General features: G+C 41.6%; 1 protein-coding gene and 1 long non-coding RNA gene across 17 annotated transcripts in view; one reads left to right on the forward strand and one right to left on the reverse strand.

Annotated features, from left to right (window-relative positions):
• LOC143019566 (uncharacterized) overlaps window positions 1-19,651 on the forward strand; it is a 467,386-nt gene that overhangs the window by 233,997 nt on the left and 213,738 nt on the right. The gene's annotated exons all lie outside the window — the stretch shown is intronic.
• The window catches only part of LOC143019563 (uncharacterized), a 224,598-nt gene that overhangs the window by 120,023 nt on the left and 84,924 nt on the right, over window positions 1-19,651 (reverse strand). For 12 of the 16 annotated variants that reach the window (XR_012965828.1, XR_012965826.1, XR_012965827.1 and 9 more), the window contains exons 4-11: window positions 14,451-14,672; window positions 11,765-11,865; window positions 10,451-10,642; window positions 9,283-9,629; window positions 6,437-6,460; window positions 4,761-5,015; window positions 2,981-3,088; window positions 2,073-2,309 (exon numbers count right to left, since the gene is read on the reverse strand). Coding sequence is in view for 13 of the 16 variants with exons in the window: in XM_076175302.1 (XP_076031417.1) it covers window positions 2,073-2,309; window positions 2,981-3,088; window positions 4,761-5,015; window positions 6,437-6,460; window positions 9,283-9,629; window positions 10,451-10,642; window positions 11,765-11,865; window positions 14,451-14,672 (1,486 nt within the window). In the remaining 3 variants the exon portion in view is untranslated. Of the gene's footprint in view, window positions 1-2,072; window positions 2,310-2,980; window positions 3,089-4,760; window positions 5,016-6,436; window positions 6,461-9,282; window positions 9,630-10,134; window positions 10,206-10,450; window positions 10,643-11,764; window positions 11,866-14,450; window positions 14,673-19,651 lie in introns of those variants that run through there. The other 4 variants (XM_076175310.1, XM_076175307.1, XM_076175306.1 and 1 more) reach the window with 4 other exon arrangements.

Consider the following 19,651-nt stretch of genomic DNA (forward strand, 5'->3'; position numbering starts at 1 on the left):
GGAGGAGAAATAAGGAAGGATGAGGTGAAGGCAGTTGTAAAGATGATGAAAGCAGGTAAGGCACCTGGTCTGGATGGATGCCATGCAGAATGTCTGAAAAAGGGAGGTTCAGTGATGGTGGACTGGTTGGTGAGGTTATTTAATGTTTGCTGGAGAGAGGGTAGAGTACCGGAGGACTGGAGAAGTGCCTGTATAGTTCCTCTTTACAAGGGAAAAGGGGACAAGTGTGAATGTAGTAGTTTCAGAGGGATTAGCCTGTTAAGTGTAGTAGGGAAGGCTTATGGGAGGATCTTAATTGAGAGGATTAGGAGAGGAACAGAAGGAGTAATTGGTGAGGAACAGTGTGGATTTAGGACAGGTAGAGGTTGTGTAGATCAGATCTTTGTGGTAAGACAGATATGTGAGAAAGCTATAAGAAAGGAGAAGGATGTTTTTTGGGCTTTTATGGATCTGGAAAAGGCTTATGATAGGGTAGACAGAAAGGCACTGTGGGAGGTTATGCAGATTTATGGGATAGGAGGAAAGCTTCTGGGAGCTGTCCAAAGAGTTTTTATGAGAGTAGTAGCGCTTGTGTCAGGATTAGAAATGGGAGAGAGTGAGTGGTTTGAGGTAAAGGGTGGGACTTCGTCAAGGATGCGTTTTGTCGCCCTGGCTGTTTCAACTTATACATGGATGGGGTGGTGCGAGAGGTGAATGCTAGGTAGTGGGGTCAGGGCTTGGAGATTGTTAAGAAAATGGAGAAAAGTGGGAGGTGAGCCAGCTGTTGTTTGCGGACGACACTGCGCTTGTGGCAGGGTCAGAGGAGGGATTGAGGAAGCTGGTGGCAGAGTTTGGGAGAGTATGTGATAGAAGAAAGCTAAAGATAAATGTAGGTAAAAGTAAGGTGATGAGATTGTACAAGGGGTGAAAGTGGCAGTAGACTGGAAGTGAACATTTAAGGGGAGAGCGACTGGAGGAAGTGGATAGTTTTAGATACTTGGGTGCAAGTGTAGCAGGAAAAGGTGGAGTGAAGGTGGAGGTAGAATGTAGATTGAGAGAAGCGAGTAAATGCCTTGGTGGATTAAAGAGTGTAATGAGGAATAGACATTTGGGAATGGATGCGTAGAGGAGACTGTATGAAGGAGTGATTGTGCCAACAGCACTGTATGGGGCAGAAACGTGGAACATAAGAGAAGAAGAGAGAAGGAGTTTGAATGTGTTTGAGATGAAGGTGTCTGAGAAGTATGGTGGGGGTTACTAGGCTGGATAGAGTGAGAAATGAGGAGGTGAGGAGGAGAACAGGGGTGAAAAAGGATTTGGGAGATAGGGTTGATGAAAGAATATTAGGATGGTTTGGACACATGGAAAGAACTTATCTATAAAATGAGTGAAGAAAGACTAGTAAAAGAGGTATGGAAGGCAGATGTGGAGGGAGTGAACATGAGGGGACGTCCTAGGATGAGGTGGATGGATGGGGTGAAGGGGGCTTTGGGGAAGAGGGGAATGTCTGTTGAGGAAGGAAGGGAGAGGACGGAAGACAGAGGTGAGTGGAGAATGGTTGTATATGGATGATGTTGTGATTGCATGAGGAGGAATGGGCGGGGGGAGGGGGGGTGGGGTAGTATGTGTGAGTAAATTTTTGACGCAGCTCGAAGGGATTTTTTCTCCCCGTCCTCTCCTTATATGCAAGGGGGGACGGAGAGGGGGGTCGCCGATTAAATAGAAGCGGCCTTGCTGTGGATGTGCTGTGTCTTGCGACACTGCTTCTGACCCAGGGCGGTGGGCAGGGTGCAGGGATGACCCGTCATCCAGGAGGTGCTCAGATGAGAGGGAGGGTGGGAGGGGTGTGGAGTCTATGTAGGGATGAAATGGGTGGGAGTGTTTTTATGCCTTTCCCTTTTTGGCTACCTCCCTTGTAAGGGGGAAAAAGCCTTGGTATATGTATGTATGTATATATATATATATAATATATATTATGTATGTATATATATGTATGCATGTATATATATACATATAGAGATTGGCTCCCCTTAAAAAGGATTTTTTTTTTTTTTTTTTTTTTTTTGTAATTTGTTACATCTTTGAAAGCTTACTTGGTCTGATCTTCTCTCAGCCTTCTTGAGTTTAAACTGCAAAACTCTGCAGTTCTTGGCCGTTTGCTCGAGTTCCCTCTTGAGGTCTCTGTATTCGTCTGCCTGCTCCTCCCGGAAGTTGTCCTGCATCTCCTCGATCTCCTCCTCGAGGGCCCGAACATCCTTCTTGTAGTCCTCGATCTCGTCCATCAGTTCTTCACAGAGCTGTTCGGCTGCTTGGAGCTTGGACCGCAGATCCTGGGGAGACACCAGGTATATGAATAATAATAATAATAAGAAAATAAACAAATGAATAAATAGATGATGCTACTGCAGTGATTAGTCGTTTTCTTGAATATGTAAGTTCTCAGTAACAATAGATTCTGTTTGCTTGTATTCACCTTGGTCTTTGGATCACGTGTTGGACTCGTGATCGACAGCTATTTCCCTCCCGGAAGAGAGCTCAGAGCTCGTATGACCGATCTATGGGTAATGCTATGACCTTTCACACACACACACACACACACACACACACACACACACACACACACACACACACACACACACACACACACAACTCCCCGCCCACGAGAGTCAGAGTAACGACCCGAAGCACAGCGATACCGAAATAGTTTCGGCCCTGGGCAGGATTCGAACTGGGTACTGCGAACACCATCGTACTTCCCAGTCCAGCGCTCTACCAACTGCACCACCGAGTTGTGTGTATATTCGTAGTCACTGACCCAATATGCTGTATTCTGGTACAGTGTATACTAGACGAGGTCATTAATGTACAAGTATCTAACGACGTTACTCTTGTCAATGAACCCCAGATTACTTAATTTAATGAGCACATGATGATGGCCATCAACCTCATTGAGTTTGTGATGTCCCTCATTACATAAATAAAGTAGTTCTGTATTACTTACGTCCATGGTCTTCTCGACGTCTTTGGGGAGAGGCCTCTTCTCGATCTCCTTCTTCAGGTCCTTGACTTCCTTGTTCTTTGACTTGTGGTCCTCTTGAAGTTCCTCAAGCTGATTCAAGAACCCAGAGCATTAGAGAATGAACACTGTCCTCAACTCAAAGGAATGATGTTTCATAAGCGTTGGTATAAAAGTGGCGTTGCACTAGGCTAGCATGCTATTTGCCTTTGCTACCTCGTTTGTGCAGAAACAACTTAAGTTACAATAATCTAGACGTCCGTAAAAACATCTCAAAAATGTGTCTAACATTCGTATAGGTTTAATTTTTCTTACTTCGTCATTCAGATCTCACCATATGACGCAAGAGTAGCTTGGCATTTGGAAATTAGAGAAACAAAAGATCGTAACCGAAGTTGTTACTACTCGAACGAAATAGCAAAAGCAATTAGCATACTAGCGAGAAATACCTAACGTTCCGCCACCTTAACAGAATATATTGAGTAACGTCACTACCAAAAGAATTGGATTGGGATACTCCTAAGTCTTTAGCTATGGTGGTCTACCTTGGCTAAACATGATTTTCCGCCAATAGGCTGCACATAATGTCGAGAGAATAACACCAAAGTACAGGGATTAAGCAAGTGCCTGAATCTTTGTCTCGAAATTTTTCCTTGACTTGATGAACACAGGTCCTTAATTTTGACAAGTTTTGTATACATTGTTCAGTCCGTAGTGCTTACCATGAAACTCAAACCTACAATCACTCGCCAATAATTTGTTTTGGAGAAGAAAAAGAATTCATTAAGGCAAGGGAATTGCTCAGTTGGAATGAGTCTACATGTGTGTATATTACGCCCTCCACGTTCTTTTTTTCTTAATGCTTGAAAGATCTTGTTTTGTCTTTCGCTAAAAGAATACCTCAGACCAAAGAGGCCTGAGTTGATTTTGTCAATTAAAAGTTGAGATGTGTGACCGATCTAAAGTGGTGTTGCAAGAAGATTTAAGGGAATACTCAACCCTTTGGGTGTCTAGTGTGCACACGCGCGCATGCATACATTTAGTGCAGGATAGAACGTCCGACATCTTCAGAGAACTCCCAAGGGACCCCCCATTGTGTCTGACCCCACAGCGGTCATTTGAGCCAAGCGCATCTGACTTCACGCGAATATCTGTGCAGGGCGGCTGGACACTTGGTCGAACATTGCCAAATTCAAAATCAGCATACGTCAAATATTTATTTTTTCTATCTGTACCCATTTGTAAATAAGCAATCCATGCATAGATACTTAGTGTCCATACTCGGTTCACAAATGTACATTGTAGCGATGAGAGTAAAGCGTAGAAAGTAGAGAATAAATTATATATAGCTAACTGATGTGGCAAGTTGGCAACAGCAACCATGTGCATGTGAAATGGTAACTGCCATAGTTTTCCTCGGGGTATGCTCAGAGAATGTAGTTCAGTCTAGACGAAGAGATTTAAGACCAGAAACCATAACTTCGTTTGTCTTAGCGCCTCCAAACTTAATGTAGATCACAAACAATAAATCTAGTGTGACTTGATCGACAGAGCCTCCCCCCCAAAAAAAAGAAAAAAAGAAAAAAAGAATACTGTTACCACCGTGGATCCGAAAAAAACGTATCGAGGGTAAAGTTACACTTTAATTGATATCAGCTAGGAAGGCGATGTTTACGAGTTATTACTGACAACTCTGGTTCCTGATGCATCAAAAAGACTCGCGGCTCCACCGACATCGCTAGAGAATTTAAGAAATCCTTCTTACCTTCTGCTGCAGTTTCGTAATCTCCGATTGTCTTCTTAAGTCTCCGAATTTGGACGGCTTCTTGGACAGAATGTCCTTGTTTTCCTCCTCCAACTTCTCGTTCTTCTCCTTCATCGACTTGAGGTCAGACTCGAGGTTACTGATCTCCCTCTGTAGCCGGTCAACCTCCGGTTGTAGGTCAATCTCCACTCTCTTCTTCGGTTTGAGTTGGATGACATAGGTGGCGTCGACGGAATCATCTTCACTCTTGACTTCCTGCAGTGTGGGATGGCTTGATAAGGGCTAGGACAAATGGAAACTATGGGCCGGGCTTTTAAACTTTTCGCCACCACTGGTAAACGCTTTCTACCACGAGAAAGAGGAATTTTAACTTGTTGTTTCTTGTCAAATTTATCTGACTGATTGGTTTATCTGTCAAATGGACAAGATTTTTTTTTTAGTATAGCTAATGTAGTTTAGTTAAAATATTCCTTTTATTGGTAAACAGCGTCCGCCGAGGGTGGAGATAAGTTTTTACAAGCGCGGCTCTAAATCTGTATCAATCTTATTGTCATATGTTTATGGATGGATTTAGATAGTTTTCAGCATTTATAAATGTCACTTTATACTCGAGAGAAAAAATAAATCGCAAAAAACGTTTCTAAACGATGCCTATTAAAAAAAAAAAAACAGCATGGAAAATTGGACAATCAAAGTTGACTAAAAAAAAGCTAAACATATAACTCATCATTTGCTTTATGTGATCATTTTTATTTATTTACAGAAAAAATATCCATACACGTAATCAAGCACACACATTGCACTGGGTTTTAAGTGTGCTTACTGAGGTATCAATGTACACTCTCGTTCAGGTAACTGCGAAATCTGTCTTGGCGTTGCTTAGGTGGACTGAAATTAAATAAACTGCTTTCGAGAACAACATAAACGAGCTTAGCAAAACAGTTCATGTTTGTTTTCTGCCGATAATTATGTTAACCTGTTGCTAAATCGCCTAAACAATACCAAGAAAGACTTTACATGGAAGTGGAGAGGACTGTACATAGAAACTCACATAGACAAGCTAAGCAAATGGCTATACAATTCATGTGAGCAGGTCTGAATACAAATAGGCGGATAAAAATAAGAATGTAGGCATATATAGCCATGTGCATATTTGAATGTACACAGTATCGAACACTGCATGTATATATATACATATGTATATGTTCAAGCCTAGACGTTGCGAAGCTTCAATTTGGGGTCCCGCGCGTTACCAATATACCGTCACAGAGCATCAAAAGAGCTGTAACCTGGGATGGAAGTGGCTGCTGTCTTCCGTCCTACACAGCTCTCGACGACACGAGTGAGGCACAGTAGCATGTGACCAAGGCTTCAATTCGCTTCGCCGTTGTAAGTATTATGGAATATATCACTTGTTACAGTGAAGTCATTCAAATAATCGAACCCGGATTGGTTTGATCAATTAATTGAAAGACTTCACCGTAACGAGTGCTTTGTTCCATATGTATATATGTATGTATCTATGTACATATGTGTATGTGCATGTATAAATGTATATATATTTATATTGTGACAAGTGTGGGTAGACATGCAAAACACTGTGTTTGCTAGCGCGTGAGTTAATCACATATGCATTGCGACACTGAACAACACCGTTTCAGTCTCTTCTTACTTACACTTTCAGAGGCTTCCCTATTGGCCTGGTGGATAGAAACAGAAGTGAATAGGCAAAACTAAGGGGAGGTTGATATTATCTAAAATAATATTTCTTTATCTTGACTACCAAAAGATTTGTGAGAGTTACAGCAGAAGCTCGTTAATTATATTTAGTTAAAAAGCTGGTTTATTTAAAAATAATTTTTTTTTTCAAATAAAAACAAAATGAAAGTAAAAATAGATCAATTAGATAAAAGAGAAAAAATAGTTCGTTAATTATATTTAAATAAAGAGCTGGTTTATTTAGGATTGATTGCTTTTAAATAAAAACAAAAGGTAAAGATAGATAAATAGACAAAAGAGAAAAAATTGAATTCGAATACTCTTACTACAAACATAACAGAAGTAGAAATTTAAATAAAAATGTTTATTTAATCTCAAAAGAAAAATATTCAGCAACAAAATCCAAAAATTAATGCCTAAAAATTATATATAAATTTTCTTTTTTATAAACGAAAGAAAAAAATGAAAGGTAACATAAATCTTGAATCTAAATGCCTACTCTACAAACATAACAGAAGTAGAAATTTAAATAAAAATTATTATTCAGTCCCAAAAGGAAAATATTCAGCAACAAAATCCAAAGATGAATGCCTAGCAATTATACAAATGATAATAATAATTAGCAATGGTTAAATTAAATAAATAAAATAACAAGTGAAAAATAAAATGACAAAGGAAGGAGAAGATAAGGTGACGACTGTGGACGTCATTGTTATGACGTCACCAGAGAAAAAAGAAACTAAAAATTTTGAAACTAAAATTTTGAAGCAGGAGGTAGATTTTGGTCAATCACACATCATAGAATTATTAGGTATTTCTAGGGGATGCTAAGCCAAATTCATATAGGGGGCTGAGAACAGGCTGTGGGATCATGTTCTTGATAGTAGTTTGTAGCTTCTATAAGCGAGTCTCCGAGTTCGACAACCACGTCTGTTCTAGAACCAAGTTTCCGTGTTCTAGAACCAAGTCTCCATGTTCTAGAAATGAATTTCCGTGTTCTAGAATTGAGTCTCAGTATTCTAGAATCAAGTCCCTGTGTTCTAGAACCAAATCCCCGTGATCTAGAATAACCACCGTGTTCTAGAACCGAGTCTTCGTTTTCTAGAATCAAGACCCCGTGTTCTAGAACCGTCCCCGTGTTCTAGAACAGAGTCTTTGTTTTCTAGAATCAAGTTATCGTATTCTAGAAAGTCTCCGTGTTTACTCGGAAAACTATCCACTCCAATATTTTTCCTTTCCCAATATGCACTAACAGAAAATAGTTGGACACAAGTATACTGTTGGTATGCTCAGATGTTGAGATAATAATAATGTAATTCTAGCAGTATTCAATTTTTTTAGCCCGATATTAAGAATAGACATTCAGATATTCTTATGTCAAATTGTGTATTTTTTCTACATCTGTTAAAAAAGGCCTGACTCGCTAAATTCTAAAATACGTTAGGTATGATGGCAATGTTTAGAAAAATATATGCTGCACATGTACAAGATATATACGCCACGTAAGTAAAAATATTTAAACGGAAACTCTATTAGTAGTATTAGAATTTGTGTGATTTTTCAGTCGGTTGAAACTAAAAAAAAAAAAGAAAAAAAAAAAAAAAGCAATTTTCATTCCCGAAACTTAAATCTCAAACTGATAAACGAGTTCAAAATTGGTTAGCGTATACCCTGATCTTCTGCAGCGTTGGTAGTATTATATGTGAAACGTTGGTGTTTCTGTGTATTCGAAGTCGCTCAAATAAACACTGTTTAGTGAGAAACTGGCCGAAGATGTCTACGGGTTTTGGAAACACGAATAGTTTTGTTTTTGTTTTATTTCATTCTTACTTTTATTTATTTATCAATCTACTTGATTTTTTTTTTTTTTTTTTAAGAATTGCGTCAGTGAGACCATTTACTGGTCCTTTGAGTTCAAAATGAAATGCTTTATTATATTCTGAAGAATATGTATTGCTCATTCTATTGTAAGAAGGTCGGCGTGACAATTTAGGGAATGTAATCTACATAGTTTTCTTCAATATGATGGGGATCTATTACTATTGAAATATCAAATCCAAAAAAAAGGAGTAAATTTCTCAGTTAAAATTATAAGAATGAAGAAAACTATAAAACAAGCCTAAGAAATTTACTCTACGAAATAAGATCGTGAAACTGAATAAGACTTCATTAACATTTACTCAGCCAGGTCAGGGAAGACAAATCCTAACTAATATTACTCTACTCTTATAAGAATCTCGTTCATTTTCACTTAGAGTGGGAGACAGAAACCTTGAATGTAAATCAACATATTGGGCCCCTAATCCACCTTGACAGTTGGCGAACTTGAATGCCCTAAGGCAGGGGTTCTCAACCCCTATCCTTATGTACCCCGTTCTTATGTCGTGCTGTTGCTTAGTTTCCTAGAAACCCCTCAACTAGTGAATAGAGCCCTCGTGCATCCACAAACTATCACTAGTTTTTTATTTATGGTCCTAGTTGTGAACCACTGTGGCCCACAATGGCCCACTGAACCATAGGTTGAGAACCACTGGCCTAAGGCTTCTTATGTTATTCGAATTGTATTGGTTCAATATGACTCGTGGGGCTTCTAAATAATTAGGCCTACCAGCTGTCACGCAAAATTCGTAAAATATGTTTTCCTGTGTGTGTATGTCCTCTACTTTCCGATGACATACAGACTCTAAACACAGACTGTAGATGGGATTGGGTAATGTCATCATTCAGTATAGGCCTACCCGTAACGGAAGATCACTGTCTAACATGGCTTTTAAGAGCACAGGTAAAAGGATGTAACACTTACCCGTAAGCTCTGGATAAGCTTCTTTGGTTTATCTTTCTCCTCTTTGTTGGAGGACGTCTCCCGGATCTCCGGCAGTCTGTCCGTTTTCGCCTTCTCCTTCACCCGGACAGGCGGCTTTGGAGGCTTGGCCTCCGAAATTGAGCTGAGCGTCTTCCGAATTCCCAACCGGGAGAGTCTGTCCTCCTTCTCAGGTTCGCCTTCGTCCTTTTTCGAGGAGGAGGTGGAGAACAACTTGGTCTCGGGTTTCGTGGTGCTGCTGGTGCTGTTGGTCAAAATGGACTTCGGCATCAGTGGCTTCTCTTCTTCTTCTTCCTCTTGGCGAGCCGAGGAAGAGGTCGAGGAGGTACCTGGAGGAATACCCCAAATATTCATTCGCTCTTAAAGGTTTACGCTAGTCATTCGAAGTCACAGCCTTCCTGTACAATGATTTCGTTTCCAGGTACTAGCATAATGACATCCTGGTTACGCAAGACTACTCTGTGTATTCATGTGTTTGATGTTACGTAGCTTTGCCCATGGTCATCCAGAAAGAATTAGGTCTTCAGTAACAAGTAGCAAGTCAATAACTCGCTGATAAAGAAAATGCTCCGCGTTGAAGAGCATAACCCTCTTAGGAAAAAGTAAATAGAAATAGATTCATGAATTGATGAATAAGTGAAGTGATGAATAGATAAATAGATAAGGACATGGCTTGGACGAACAAATTTATGAGACATTCGGAAGGCTGTGAGGAAACGGGAAGGAGTTCCCATTTTGTGTCCTGAGTCTACCCTTAGACTAAAGAGTATGAGGAAGCTTTGCCAAAAGCAAACTCTGCAAGTGAAGGGATTAGTGTCGTTCTCTAAACTGTACCTGTTAGCGAAGAGGTCCGGCCCAAGGGAGGTCTTGCGGGGCTCTTCGTCCTCATGGCCAAGTACGAGGAGAAGGAGTCTACCCTTAGACTAAAGAGTATGAGGAAGCTTTGCCAAAAGCAAACTCTGCAAGTGAAGGGATTAGTGTCGTTCTCTAAACTCTACCTGTTAGCGAAGAGGTCCGGCCCAAGGGAGGCCTTGCAGGGCTCTTCGTCCTCATGGCCAAGTACGAGGAGGAGTCTACCCTTAGACTAAAGAGTATGAGGAAGCTTTGCCAAAAGCAAGTGAAGGGATTAGTGTCGTTCTCTAAACTGTACCTGTTAGCGAAGAGGTCCGGCCCAAGGGAGGTCTTGCGGGGCTCTTCGTCCTCATGGCCAAGTACGAGGAGAAGGAGGAGTAGGACGGGACATCATTATCCTCGGACAGCTTCGAGTCGGAGTCTTTCGACGACCGGTCATCGAGGTCTTGCGCAGTCAGGGACTTCGTGCTGCCGTACAACCGTGTTTGGTCTGTACCAGAGAAAGGGAAGAATCAGGGGACTGCATCACGTTTTCTTTGTCTGTAACCTCGGGGTCCTCCTACAAGAAACCCACAGCGATCCCTGGTTTTTTTCCATTTTTTTTTTTTCGAGAAGAAATGTTCTTTTGTTCTCATTATTGTATACAACTGAAGCAGTGGAGGATAGCCTTTTCACTGTCTTCAGCGAGGTGTGATAATCTAGGGTATTCTTGTCCATCCAAGACAATTTTGTGTTAATATTGTTTTACCGGCCGGTGACCTGAACGCGAGAGGCCAACTTTGACTAGTTTGTGACTCGTCAGTGTTTTCCTTCTGATCAGATTTATTAGTATATACTGCATAGACACAAGCCGATAGCCTGATACAGATACAGTATATGGACTATTAGGCCTTTCAATATGGTGACCGGCTTCTAGTATTGACATAAAATAAAAGGATTTGCGCAGGACACGGAACACCTCATCCTACATTTTGCTGCTTTAGCCTCACCCGGTGGACGCTGCCGGTTACTTGGAGGCTGTGGATCTCCTGCAAGATAGGACCTGGGGCAATGGAATGGTAGATAGAACTAGGAACAGAAGATTTCATGCAAATCGGAAACCTGTTCACCCCTATACCACCACACCCCAGCCCACCACACTACATCTCACCCCACCACACCCCACCATATCTCACCCCCACCCCACCTCACCCCACCACACCCCACCACACCTCACCCCCACCCCACCTCACCCCTCACCCCAGCACATCTCACCCCCAACCCACCTCACCCCTCACCCCACCACATCTCATCTCACCCCCAACCCACCTCACCCCTCACCCCCGCCCCACCTCACCCCCGCCCCACCTCACCCCCGCCCCACCTCACCCCCACCCCACCTCACCCCTCACCACATCCCACCCCACCACATCTCATCCCACCCCACCCAACCACATCTCGCCTCACCCCACCCCTCACCCCACTCCTCACCCCACCAAACATCCACTCCTCTCCACCGCTCACCCTCCTTCACCACTCCTGACCCCCGCCCCCTTCCGTCACCCCTGAACACCCTGTCACCACCAGACACTGTACTCCTACGCTGGACACGAACATCCTGTATACAACCTACCGTCCGGGGAAGTCCGGTACTTCTCCTTGGCATCGTCCACGGCCTGGCGAAGGTCCTGCGCCGACCAGGAGACGGGTCGAGCCTTGTTCCATGACGAAAGCCTGGAGCGGGGACAGTATGAGTGCAGAGACGCAACCTCGAGGTCAAACTCGAGAAGAACCACGTCCTTATATGGGAATTCCCATTTTTGGCCTTTTATCCCGTGGACCTCTTCAGCCCAATGGCGTTCTTTGAATATTTTTTTCTGGCTAAATTATTGTTATCTATTTATCTATTCATTATTAGTGCTTTTAATATTATTTGGGTGAGGTAGGGAGCTAGTCTGACTTTTGGCAAGACAAGCATAGAATATGAAACTCGTTTTGCCAAAATCCCGCCCCACCCCCACCCACTCAACCTAACCTCCTCAACTGAATTACTTCGTCTAGACGTAGCCAGAATAAAATATGTAAAGAACGGCACCGGGCTGAAGCTGGGGAGGCGAGTGTTTATGCCTAAGAACCATTTACACTCTTGTCCTGTCCGGCGTCATTCGATTATGTTCACTGAAAGAGCAGCTTCAGGACTGAAAGGGTTATAGTGCTCTTAGTTCGATGTCTGTGAGGAACTAAGATGAAAGGGAAATGATAGATGGTGGGGGCGTGCTTTGGTTGGATACCTCCCGTAGAAGGGGTAAAAAGCCCCTTGGTAAGAACGAGTAGATAGACAAATGTATGTGTTATCATGAATTATCCCCATTCAGCCATGGGAGTGGACGGAGAGGGCGTAGAAGGGGTATGGGGCAGGGTGGGAGTGGAGGTGGTATTTTTTTTTTTTTTGTGGTGGTGGTGGTGGTGGTGGTGGTGGTGGTGGTGGTGGTGGTGGTGGTGGTGGTGGTGGGAGTGGTGGGAGTGGAGATTTGATTTTTTTTTTTTTTTTTTGGTGGGAATGGAAATAGGGCTAAATCTTCTCTCAGGGGAATAATAATCGTCAGCCTTTTTTTGGGACAGAATCAAATATGTAAAGAAGCCACTAGGCAAAACGGTGTTAAAAACAGTTTAAGGACGTGCTCGAACTAGGTTAGTGAGTTCTTAGTATGGGCAAGAACAGGTTTGATATTAAGGAAATAACATTCAAATGTTCTTGAGAGTTCTGCCTTCGAAGTTCATTATTATTATTTTTTCATTATTAAAAGGATCTTATCTATTATTTTTGCGCTATACATAGAAATAGATATTGGTCGTGATGGTTTTATACATAAATTGAATGACTTCAGTTGTGGAATTTTAGTTGTCATGGAAACCAAACTGACAGGACCCTTCATGTTTATGTTGTATATATATATATATATATATGTATATATATATATATATATATATATATATATATATATATATATAAGTTTGTTACATTGGGGATAATTTCCAGCGTTAAATGGTGCTGTTTAAACATAAGAAACTCAACGCCATCTGTGTCCAAAATCTTGCACTATACATTGACCATACAAATTTAGTCTTTAATGTTAAACATATGTCCAAGAAAATAACTTGAATTTCAAAGCAGATTTATATAAGATATATGAAAGTCGCATAAACGAATTCGTCAGTTATCTAATCACCTTTTAGTTTTACTGTGCAGGTTTAACTGTTGTTTTTAATACAATTTATCTCCAGGCAAATAGATTATGTTATAAAATAAATGCTGCATCGATATTATACAGTAAACGAAAAGAATGATATTTATGATAATTATGGTCTGGTTATTAGACTTTTGGAGAGCAATGTATAAAAAGAGGTACTTATAAGCTGCGGTGGCGAATGTTTATGAAAATATGCATTCATATTTGAAAACTAAAACGGGGGCAATTATAGTATTTCACAAATATTTGACATAAACCATAAAACCGTTCAAAATTTATATTTCTTGTTAATTTGTGCAAGTGCGATTAAATCAAAATATAAGGTAAAAAATACATTTGTCCACTGAAAATCTTTTTTTTTTTTTTTTTTTTTTTTTTTTTTTTGCAACTTATTCTTGCATAGGGGAGGATGACGTTAGTAATTAACCAGATGGGATTGGACTAAAATCTGATCATGTTCATATCACTCGAGTATTCAGAAGAAAAATTAGAATAAGAAAAGAAGAAAAATAAAAAAGGAAAAGAGAAAAAGAGTAAAAAAAAAGGAAAACAAAGGACAAAAAGAGTAAAAACGAAAAAGAAGAAAAATAAAAAGGAAAAGAGAAAAAGAGTAACAAAGGAAAACAAAGGACAACAAGAGAAAAATGAAAAAGAAGAAAAAGAAGAAAAATAAAAAAGGAAAAGAGAAAAAGAGTAAAAAAAAAAGGAAAACAAAGGACAAAAAGAGAGAAACGAAAAAGAAGAAAAATAAAAAAGGAATAGAGAAAAAGAGTAAAAACGGAAAACAAAGGACAAAAATAGAAAAACAGAAAAGAAGAAAAAGAAGAAAAATAAATTGGAAAAACATAAAAAAAGAAGACAAAGAAGTAAGAATAATATAGAAAATAAAAACGAAAGACAGAAAAAGAAAAATGAAAGAAAAAGAAAAACTAAAAGAAATGAAGAAAAGGAAAAAAAAAGAAGAGAAAGAAGAAAAAAAAAAGACAAGACAAATAAAAAAGAAAGTGAAAACGAAGTAGAGATTAAATATAATAAGGTTTAAAACACAAGATGGCCGCCAACACTCACCTGGATGATCCGGAGGACTCTTCATCTTGTCGGTCTTCCGAGTTGGACCTAGCGAGGACAGATGATGTCAAGTCCGAATATGACCGAGTGTACTTCTTGTGTGACCCGACGCTTTCATCCTCGTTCTTCACCCTGGAGGAGGACACCAAGGATTCCCGCGACCCGTAGCCACTACTCGAGGATTCCTTGTAGTCACTATTTCCCCCTCGACGGGAGAAAGTACTACAAAGGGGTCGAGAGTGAGGTCGCGGTGAAGGGGGAGGGAGCGGGCGGACGAGAGGTCGGCCACGCGCGTGGAGGTGGATCGTCAGCGGGGATTACCCCAGGGGAATATGGGATGCCAGAGCGTAGCAAGGGATGGCGGAGGAGCGCAGGGGAAGATGCAGACAACGGAAAGAAAGCTGTTAGAGGTTGGCGTGGTCGTGGACATCGATGTAGGCTCGTTAGCTCGTTTTTTTTTTTTTTTTTTTTTTTTTTTTGCGTGAATTTTATCTTTCGAAATCAAGAGATGTTTACAGACGTGAAGACTTCGTAGAAAGATGGCTAAAACTGGTCTTCAGGTATGACACGAAATCACTGAAGATATAAAGAATTTAGCTAAGATGTTCCCCCTCCTCAAAACACTCTTGTTGAGGCAAAATATAGAATAATTACGAATAAAAATCGATGAAAGGGAGTTTCACAAACTACTTAGAATGCGGACAATATGGAAATAGATATTTTACAAATATAGTACATAGTATGGTACAGATTGTGGTCGTGTGTGTGTGTGTGTGTGTGTGTGTGTGTGTGTGTGTGTGTGTGTGTGTGCGTGTGCGTGTGCGTGTGTGTGTGTATGTGTATGTGTATGTGTATGTATTATGATCCAAAATGTTTACCTAATGTAGAAGTTACCCGCATCTGACCCACCGTTTTATAAACCCGTGCAAATACACATGATGACGTCAGTGGTGTATTAGTATTTGTATATGCAGATGGATTCTAATTTTAATGGAACTTCTGCATATAGAAGTACGTGAAGTACTCGACAATGTATGTGCGTATGTATGTATGTATGAATGTATGTATGTATGTATATATTCATGTATGTATGCATGTATGTATTCATATATGTATGCATGTACGTATGTATGTATGTATGTATGTATGTGTGTATGTATGTGTGTGTGTGTGTAGTGGGTCAGAATGGAATGTCCGCAAACGTACAGTCAATTGACAGAGACTCCTTTCGCTGAATAAAATCACCTAGCGGCGTGAACCTGAACACAAAGTGCGTCACCGTATTTAAGACGTTTAGGTATATTTGATTAATGCGCTTACCGAGATCCAACTCTTTTAATACGGTGACGATTTTGGCGGATTTTGTTTTGGCGGATTCTGAACACTGCCACCTCTAAACTGTGTGTTTTCAATACTATTTTTTTTTAACAAATTAATTGTATAATTTCATATCAATAAGTTGAAAAAAAACATGATTCTGAGATTTTGTCAATGACCTTTGAAATGTAAGTGTACAATTTCACAATTTCACAAGTAGTTTTGAGATAATTTGTACTGTTTTCGACTTACATGGGCGCTCCCATACTTTGCAAACAAGCATATTTCTGCGATCACTCACAGCAAAAAAATTTAGAGGAAATATTCGTGGGGAATCTGAACAACTTGAGATCTCAATTGAACAGAGATTTTCGCCGTATGTCCGTCTCTAAATCTGAATAAAATCGTCTGGCGCCATTGGCTAGAACAAAATATCTCAATGTCATCCCAAACATCCTTCTTCAAAGTCTTCAGAATCTGAATATTTTTTTTACAACTACGAGTAGTGGCAACTTAAGAGTCAAAAGCAAACTAATAATTAAAAGATAAATGATAATTACAAAAAATAAAAATAAAATATTAATTATAATAAAGAGCAGTGAATAATAGTGGTTAAAAATTAATTTTTGCCAGTTAGCTGTTAATAAATTGACATACAATACATATATACAATATATGACAGTCAGTGCATTAAAGGGTAAATGACTGTAATTAGACATAGCAGCTCGTTTGAAAATTTTTAAAATTAATTAGCACTTGCTCTTATTGAACATAAAACTTATTCATATATTAAATCTTTACATGACATTTTTGGAAAAGGTACATAAAAGGAGATTAGACACATACGATTTAATTCCACGTTCACCTCTTTCCTCTCTCTCTCTCTCTCTCTCTCTCTCTTTCGTTTTTTCTCGTTATCTCTCTCTCGTTCTCGTTCACTTGCAAAAACACGCAACCACACACACACACACACACACACACACACACACACACACACACACACACACACACACACACACACACACACACACACACACACACACACACACACACACAGACACACACACACACAAATACACACATACACACACAAACACAAAAATACACACACAAACACAAAAATACACAAACAAGTGGGCGACGAGTTCTTATGCGGGAGGATATAACTGTCAATCACGAGTCCAAAATGTGAACCTAGACTCTGGTGAATCTCATCTCTCCTTCTCTCTTCTTCTCTCTTCCCTTGCTCTCTTCTCCTCTCTTCCCTCACTCTCTTCTTCTCTCTTCCTTTACCTCTGTCTCTCGTCTCGCTTTCGTAATGTCATGTCAACGCCTGGATTGGTCTGAAGAAGTCTCACTCTTATGACTTTGTAGCATGATGAAGATTTTACTGCGTAATGTAATCATAATAAATGTCTGACAAGTCAACTCTGATGAGTTTATTGAAGAGACTGAGTGGTTGTCTATGAAGGAGGAGGAGGAGGAGGTGGAAGGGGAGGGAAGGGGGTAAAGGGGCAGGGGGAGGGGGCGTGTGGGGGGAGTATCCCATTGTCAGAATCGTCGACAAAATGGCCCAGATGGATACAGTCAGTTCAATTTTTAGGTTTGCTTATACGTACAAGAACGGAGTCTTCAAGTTAATCGTGTCGTTAGCTTTCGGGGTATTGTGTGTTTGGGGAATTTTATTCAGAATATAGAAGCAACGCTCCATAAGAGAGGAATGTAGTAACTCGGTACATCCCCTACCTTTCAACCCTTTCTATTTCCATCTTCTTTCTTTCCACCCCCCTCCCCTTCCATCCACTCCCCTTCCAAACCATTCCATCCCCTCTCCCTTTCTATCCCGTCCCCTCCCCATCCACCCCTCCACTTCTATCCCAAGTCTATCCCTTCCGCTTCCACCCGCTTCCCTTCCATCCCCTCCCCTTCCACCCCCTCCCCTTCCACCCCTCCTCTTCCACCCCTTCCCCTCTCAACCCCTCCCCCTCCACCCCATGCCCTTCCACCTCCTTCCCTTCTATCCCCTTCCCTTCCACTCCCTCCCCCTCACTCCCCTCCCTTTCCATCCCCTCTCCCATCCATTCCTCCCCTCTCCACGCCCTATCTCCTCCACACCCCTTTCCATCTTCTCCTCTCTCCTTTTCTTCCTTCTCCCCACGTTCTTCCACCTTCACGTGCTCTCACCCTCCATGACCTCCCCTTCCTCCTCTTCCTCCCTCCTTCCCCTTCCTCAACGTCGTCCCCTTCTTTACACCTTCCCTTTAATGTCTTCCTTTTTTGCACCCTCTCCCTTTACGCCCTCCCTCTTTACGCCTTCCCCCTTTGCGACCTCCCCATTTACACTCTACCCTTTACGCCATCCCCCTTTACGCTATACACCTTTACGATATCCCCCTTTATGCCCTCCCTCTTTACCCCTTCCCCCTTTAAGCCCTCGCCCTTTACGCCTTCCCCCTTTACGCCCTCCACCTTAACGCTCTCTCCCTTAACGCTCTCTCCCTTTTCGCCTTCCCCCTTTTCGCCTTCCCCCTTTACGCCTTCCCCCTTTACGCCTTCCCCCTTTACGCCTTCCCCCTTTACGCCTTCCCCTTTTACGCCCTCTCCCTTTACACCTTCCCCCTTTACGCCTTCCCCCTTTGCGCCTTCCCCCTTTACGCCTTCCCCCTTTACGCCTTCCCCTGTACACCTCTCCCCTTTACTCCCTCCCCTTAACCCCCTCTCCCCTTTACTCCCTCCCCTTAACCCCCTCTCCCTTTACACGCCTTCCCCCTTTACGTCCTCTCCCTTTACGCTTCCTCCCTTTACACCCTTCCCCTCTACCTTCCATCTCCACTCTTTCCATCCTCCCCCGTCCACGCCCACCTCCTCCTCCTCCTCCTCCTCCTCCTCCTCCTCCTCCTCCTCCTCCTCCTCCTCCTCCTCCTCCTCCTCCTCCTCCTCCTCCTCCTCTCAACCCTCCGTATCAGTTACTTCTTCGAAGTCTTATCATTCCATCTGGGCCTTAATTGCTTCGACGCTTAACCCTGTGACTACGAGGAAAGAGGTTTCTCCGAACTGAATAAAATCGAATGCCGACAGAAGACAGAATAAACACATTAACGCACAATCGAAGTCTACGTCTCTTGGGCATTAACAGAATCATGTGGAGACGATTATGAAACATCGATAAAGCCGTGTGGTTCGAAAAGAGGATAATCTTTTGATCACTAATATGGCAAGACCAGGGATTTATGGATATTAGCTGAGGATTCTATAGGGAAATAATGAATTCCGGTAGTCAGAAGCCGGATCTATTCAGCCAGAATTAGCTTTCAACCTCTGGGAGGTTGTGGAAATCGCCTTCCGTTGACATTTTTTCATCTTGCTTACCTGCGGCTCAAAAAAAAAAAAAAAAAAAAAAGTCGACGTCAGCCTGCAAATTGATAGTTTATATTTCCTGTTGTTGTTGTTTTTTTCTTTTTCTTTTTTTTTCTTTTCTTTTTTACATTTCCGTTCTTTGTTGAAGGACAAAAAATCTTCCTCAGCCTCCTACTTGAGATCGTCATCTACCCCTCGAGTATTTTCTTTTATTTATTTTTTTTAATTCACCGTTCAAGTTCCTGTTTCCTCCTTCGCGTAGGTCGCCCTCGAGCCTCTGCCCTCGAACTTCGACTTCCAAACTTACTCCTCGAAACTACGAACTTTTTTCTCATCTTCACGTAGTTCGTCCTCGATCCTCGTTTCTTGAACCCCGACCTCGAATTTCACTTCTCGAACCTTCGTCCTCGCAACCTTAGCCTCAAAGGGAGCTCCCCCTTCCGATTTATGTTCTTCGCAGCCGCTCGAAGGAATCGAATTTCAACCTTCCTCACCCCGTTTTCTTTATGCGCGAAGTCGGTCGTTTC

This window comes from Oratosquilla oratoria, chromosome 37, assembly GCF_046742065.1.
Source record: "Oratosquilla oratoria isolate Oo_2021 chromosome 37, ASM4674206v1, whole genome shotgun sequence".
NCBI classification, from domain to species: Eukaryota; Metazoa; Arthropoda; class Malacostraca; order Stomatopoda; family Squillidae; genus Oratosquilla; species Oratosquilla oratoria.